Consider the following 6,467-nt stretch of genomic DNA (forward strand, 5'->3'; position numbering starts at 1 on the left):
CCCGAGAGTCCGACTGAACTGGAGGCATTGTGAAACACGCATTTTGACCTCACAAGATTTAGTTCTCCCTGAAGGCCTTAGTGGAGGACAGCAGTAACCACTCCTCTTGCTCCAGAAGACGTTGAAAGTAATATCGTTGAGTATTGCAGGTGCACGTATGGTGTTGGAATAGAATAGGCGCTCTCATGAAAAATGGTCTAAACTTAACACTGGCTACGGACGAGACAAATTTTCTCATACTAGGCTGTTGACAGAACTATAATTGGAGAGTGGTAAGTGGCTCAACTACCTTCGTATTAACCAGGAAACATACTTGCGACGATTTGAAGTTTTCCTTTGCGATTTTTTCGGACGAGGTAGTCATCATCACTCACAGTACTAGGAGCGCGAAACAGAGTACCGCTCACCATGATGGTTACTCCTTAACTGAAACGAAGCCTGCGGCCCTGCGCTCCACCCCATACTGTACATGCTCAAACCGGACTTCAGGCAACGCAAACTAAAGGCAAGGTTTTAGGTAGTCCCTTCAAGCTTCCAGTTCAGTTTGCGGGCCAGGCCTTCAGTCCAAACAAACACGACTCATCCACAAAGTGCAGTACACAAATCTGTTTGTACAGTCGGACTGAGAGTGCGTGAGGGCTCTATAGGACTCTATGTGAAAGTTGACTGAACTTAAAGAACGATAGTTAATTCTTAAATACCTTAACTTTAATTAACTTACGTAGTATTCACTTTAACTTAAGGAATACAACTATGTATAATAAAAAAAGAATATATCGAATGATCTAAGGAAGAAGAATTAATGTTTTCATCGGTCTATGGCAAAAATAATTAAGTATTGGTGAATTCTAGGCTCATAAACGTTAAGGACAAAAGTTGAGACCATTTTACAGTCCGGTGTTAGATTATATAGATATATAGTTTTAATCCATTTTCATGACTATGAGCTAAATCTTTGATCTCACTTAATTAATTTATTAACTTTAAGGACGCAACTACAATGACTGAGAGAAATACAGCTCTGAGTAGAGGAAAATTTCAAGTACAACCTGTGAGTATGTCCTCAATACCCTTACTGTATATTCAGTTACTCACGCCCCCGGGTCAGTTTATTTGTGAGTCAAGAAGTCAGTGAGTTGGTGTCTTCGTAATGGCCATCAGCCTTAAGTATTGTTTGCATCATTTAATGCTGTTTACATGTGTTTCTTATTTTTCAGACACAATTACTGAGTTATTTATGCCTACCACATGGCATACTAATATTGCAGAACATCATCAATCCATAAATATATATTTTTTATATATTTTTTTCATCGATTCTCTGAAGTATACAATTTCTTTTCTTATATAACGAAGAATAATGTGATGGTGAATCAATCTAGGTTTTCAGAATGCCAATGTGCTCAGATGTATCTCTGAATGAAAGTATGTAGTGTTGTGTAATTCAACTAGCTGGCAGGTGACATACTGTATGACTATAATTTTAAGGCTAAACCTAAGTTCATATACAATTAAAATTTATTGAAATGAGATTATGATTTGGATAAGGTCCACATGGACGATTTATTCCTGAATTGATGTACTTATTGTTGTTTGCTACAAGATAAGGATGATGAGACAGGGATCAATTTTTGTTTTATATATTTTATTGATATAATAAGATAATCAGATTTATACATGTGTTTTAGGACACTTACGTACTTAATGAGTCTTTGAATTGGTTAAGCGTAGCTAGGGGTTGGCCTGTAGCTGGGAGAGGGCTGGTAGGCTGAGTACTGGGCTTCTCCCTGATATTCGACTTGAGCTACATAGCCGGAGTCGCCGTTCACGGTGTAAGTGACCCTCTGCAGACGACCGTCGGGAAGCTGAACATAATAAGATCCCTGAGTGTCGTAACCATTGCGATCTTCGTTGTGGCCGTAGTCGTTGCCGGAGTTCACGTCGTTCACTGACCAGTCAAAGTTGTACTGTGCAGGACCCTGAGTGAAAATTTTACACCATTAAAGGAAAGATTGCAGCATATCTTAAAAATAAGTTCATGTTCTGAGGATTAATGCATAGGTAGAGTTCAGTAGCTGTGAAAGCAACTTTAGAATATTTCATACAATATTACAAATAAAAATCTTAGAACGATAACGTATATTGACTAAGGGATGCTAAACGTGTGTAAAACATACAGCAGGGGCGGGAGCACTGTAGGAGGGACGTGGGGGGGTGTAGGGGATATTGTCAGCTACAGCGACGACCACAAGGGCAGCGAGGACGTAAACCTGAAAAACCACCGAATCATAAAGTAATTCAAGGTAATTGTGTTTTTTCTTTCTAATTTCACCTTAACGCACTTCACATGGCAGACAAGTTGTGTGTATCATATTTTTAGTTTACCGTAAGAGCCATGCTGAGGTATGAGGGACGAGCGAGACTGATGTCCACTGATACTCGCGCCAGGTTTATATACTGGAGGCTCCACCCATCTTGTCATGACGATTGATGTAAGGGGAAAGCAGCAGTGTCCTTGAGGCTCGTAAGTGACAACGGCACCTCATCACATAAACACCTCCCTGAGATGAACCATCAAAATACAATACGTGAAGAACTTTGTCACTTCTATTATCCTCCCAGAGTCCCAGAAGGTCATTGGTCATGTTCTAGTTAAAGAGGTTCTGTCCTAATAATTTTCTCATTAGTATTTTCGATTGTGTTTTACGTTATACTAAATATTTTTGTTTGTGAAGAGCTTTTGCCATAGATAATTTGAAATTGAGCTATTAAGAATAGTAATATTGTAGATAGATGAATGTCGTAAATAGGATTTCATTTCCATGCTCATTCAGAAGTGTTTCCTGGACCTAAACCATCATGAGTATAATTCTTTTTGTGGTGTACAACCGGTTGTTTTACTTATGTGCCAATATCTATTTCTAATCCGTATTGCTTCTTCGGCTGTCTCACATCCTGAAGCCATACCCGCAATCCTCATAACCAACTTTCTTAAATTGATTTTGAAATTGTCAGGTAAAATTATAACACATCCAATCAGTAATACCACATTAAGGATGAATCTTGTGGATGTCATAGAGAGAAGTAATAATAAAGTTCGTATCCCAGGTTAATATCGTATCGAAAGCAAAAGTGGAGCGTTTGGTTATCGCTCAGATATCTCATAATTTATTTTTCGATGGATATATTATCAAAATCGAAAAGATCATCATTCTGTTACAAGAGAAGAGATCTAGAACTTTTCCATTTACTTCAATTACGACATTTTGTTGATCTGCGTTTTTTTTCTTTCTTTTTTTTTGCGGGGAGTAGCCCACCCTGCACAGGTTATCGACCCACAACGGGTCCTCGGGGGCGAAAAAAAAAGAGTAGAAATAAATAAAAAATGAAAAATGAAAAGTTTATATTATCTACACCACGAAGATAACGGAAAACCAACTTTTTGAAGTGAGGCAGATTGTACGAGTATGGAAACACAGAAGCCAGAGCACTCCACAGTTTGACTGTGTGAGGAAGAAAATGATGTATAATAACGAGTTATTCTAGTGTGACCGACATCCATAGACAAAGAGTGGGCACCGCTGGCAAGACGAGTGTTACGAGCCCACCGCCTTACCGACGGTACACAGGATGCCAAATCTGCCGAACATTGCCCGTTAAAGTACCTGTAATAGGGAGAGAGTGAAGCAACATTGCGGCGAATAGAAAGGAAAGAAAGATTATCAGCTAATGAGAATAGTCAATAAGACGGAATGCCTTTGATTCCACCCTATCTAATATTTGGACATAAGAAGAGCCACCCCAGATATGAGAGCAGTACTCGAAGTTAGGACGAATGACTCCCTCATAAACTTGAAGCAACTACTTAGATGTGAAGTAGCTACGGCATCTGGACAGTATTCCCAGCTTTCGGAAGGCAGCTTTAGCAATGTTATGGATGTATGGCTTCCATGACATATTAGAGAAAATGGTGAGGCCTAGCGTATCTATTTTAGAATTTGGCAGAATGAATGAGTCCTGAAATGTATTTGGTGTGAGATTATCTAATTTGGAAAGTGTAATTGGTCAATACTGAGTTTTATTACTAATGAATTTAACCAAGTTTGTACCTCCCCATTCGAAGATGTTGCACAGATCCGCAATGATAGATGAAATGATATCAGCTCGAGAAACAGATCTAGTTTGAGAATTAGGGGGAAGGGAAAAATGCGAAGAAGAGTGAAGAGTAGAATCATCAGCGCAAGAATGTATAGAATTAGTCGTAGTGGGAAGTTTTTCATTGATAAAAACAAGGAAGAGAGTAGGTGAAACAATAAAACCCTTTAGGACACCAGTATTGGTAGAGAAAGAGCGAGAGATCGATCCCTCGATAACAACTGCCATGGATCGGTTCTCAAGGAAGCAATAAATTAGAGAGGAAAGTGGGGGAGTGAAACCATAAGAGAGAAGTTTAGAAAGCAAAGACGTGTGCCATACCCTGTCATATGGTTTGGAGATGTCGAGGGCCACGACGAAAGTTTCCCCACAATCCCTAAGAGAAGATGACCAAAGATGGGTGCAGTAGGAGAGCGGATCACAAGAAGATCTCGCCTGGCGAAAGCCATACTGGTGATGCGACACAGAGAATAGCAGGATGGATACGGTTCACTGAATATTGATCATTCTGTACTTAAGTAAACGGGGTGACTGCACTTAACAGCCCTTATTTCCCAAATTACACATTTATCTACCTATTCACAACTGGGTGTCCTGGAGGCGAACCAACAGTTCAGTTCGGCCTATCATACCGACTGAACTGAAAGCTTGTGGAGAACGCAGTTTGGATGTCGCATGATTTAGTTCCGCATGAAGGCCGTAACAGAGTACAGCAGTGGTCACTTTTCTCGGTCCAGAAGACTTAGAAAGTAATATTGTTGGGTATTGCAGATGCATGTTTGGTGTTGGAAAAGAATAGGAGCTCTCGTGAAAAAGGGTCTAAATTTAAGACTGGCTACTGACAAGACAAATTTGCTCATACTAGGCTCTTAACAGAACTAAATTTGGAGAGTATTAATTGGCTTAACTACCTTCGAATGAACCAAGAAACATACTTAAAGTTACGCACAGATTTGGAAGTATGACTATATTTTTATGGTTAAACCTAAGTTCATGTAACTTTAAATTAATTGAAATGAGATTACGATTTGAATAAGGTTCACTTGGACGATTTATTCCTGAATTATTTACTTTTTGTTGTTTGCTACAAGATAAGTATGATGGCAATGGGATCAATTTTTGTTTTATATATTTTATTGATATAATAAGTTAATCAGATTCATACATGTGGATTAGGAGATTAGTACTTAATGAGTCTTTGATTTGGTTAAGCATAGCCAGGGGTTGGCCTGTAGCTGGGAGAGGGCTGATAGGCTGAGTACTGGGCTTCTCCCTGATATTCGACTTGAGCCACATAGCCGGAGTCGCCGTTCACGGTGTAAGTAACCCTCTGCAGACGACCGTCGGGAAGCTGAACATAATAAGATCCCTGAGTGTCGTAACCATTGCGATCTTCGTTGTGGCCGTAGTCGTTGCCGGAGTTCACGTCGTTCACTGACCAGTCAAAGTTGTACTGTGCAGGACCCTGAGTGAAGATTTCACACCATTAAAGGCAAGATTGCAGTATGTCTTAAAAATAAGTTCATGTTCTGAGGATTAATACATAGGTACAGTTCAGTAGCTGTGAAAGCAACTTTAGAATATTTCATACAATATTACAAATAAAACTCTTAGAACGATAACTTGTATTGACTAAGGGTTGCAAAATGTGTGTACAGTAAAACTTACAGCAGGGGCGGGAGCACTGTAGGAAGGACGTGGGGGGGTGTAGGGGATATTGTCAGCTACAGCGACGACCACAAGGGTAGCGAGGACGTAAATCTGAAAAAGCAACCGAATCATAAACTAATTCAAAGTAATTTTCTTTTTTTCTTTCTAATTTCACCTTAACGCACTTCACATGGCAGACAAGTTGTGTGTTTCATATTTTTAGTTTACCGTAAGAGCCATGCTGAGGTGTGAGGGACGAGCGAGACTGATGTCCACTGATAATCGCGGCAGGTTTATATACTGGAGGCTCCACCCATCTTGTCATGACGCTAAATGTAATGGGAAAGCAGCAGTGTCCTTGAGGCTCGTAAGTGACAACGGCACCTCATCACATCAACACCTCCCTGAGATGAACCATCAAAATACAATACGTGAAGAACTTTGTCACCTCTATTATCCTCCCAGAGTCCCAGAGGTTCTGTCCTAATACTTTCTGTCCTAATACTTTCCTCATTAGTATTTTCGATTGTGGTTTACGTTATACTATATATTTTTGTCTGTGAAGAGCTTTTGCCATAGATAATTTGAAATTGAGCTATTAAGAATAGTAATATTGTAGATAGATGAATGTCGTAAATAGGATTTCATTTCCATGCTCATTC

At 39.6% G+C, this 6,467-nt stretch overlaps 1 protein-coding gene across 3 annotated transcripts; it reads right to left on the bottom strand.

Moving 5' to 3' along the window:
* Positions 1-1,650: 1,650 nt before the first annotated feature.
* LOC121877816 (pro-resilin-like) lies at positions 1,651-6,082 on the bottom strand. 3 transcript variants are annotated; one of them, XM_042383695.1, is made up of 3 exons: positions 6,034-6,076; positions 2,178-2,270; positions 1,651-1,979 (listed from the first exon to the last, which is right to left on the bottom strand). In XM_042383695.1, the coding sequence occupies exons 1-3, from the start codon at positions 6,043-6,045 to the stop codon at positions 1,722-1,724; spliced, it is 363 nt and encodes a 120-aa protein (XP_042239629.1). In that variant the 5' UTR covers positions 6,046-6,076; the 3' UTR covers positions 1,651-1,721. The 3 variants fall into 3 exon arrangements, with proteins under 3 accessions (XP_042239629.1, XP_042239630.1, XP_042239631.1); XM_042383696.1 differs by lacking the exon at positions 6,034-6,076 and adding an exon at positions 2,386-2,446 and having other exon boundaries at positions 1,652-1,979; XM_042383697.1 differs by lacking the exons at positions 1,651-1,979; positions 2,178-2,270 and adding exons at positions 5,268-5,620; positions 5,824-5,916 and having other exon boundaries at positions 6,034-6,082.
* Between the last annotated feature and the right edge of the window lie 385 nt (positions 6,083-6,467).

This window comes from Homarus americanus, unplaced genomic scaffold (assembly GCF_018991925.1).
Source record: "Homarus americanus isolate GMGI-L3 unplaced genomic scaffold, GMGI_Hamer_2.0 scaffold24523, whole genome shotgun sequence".
Classification (NCBI taxonomy): Eukaryota; Metazoa; Arthropoda; class Malacostraca; order Decapoda; family Nephropidae; genus Homarus; species Homarus americanus.

Excerpts from the sequence above, each read along its gene's own strand:
- LOC121877816 (XM_042383695.1), bottom strand. Across the intron at positions 1,980-2,177 it reads ACAGTGCTCCCGCCCCTGCT|GGTCCTGCACAGTACAACTT; the intron begins GTATGTTTTACA and ends ATTTTCACTCAG.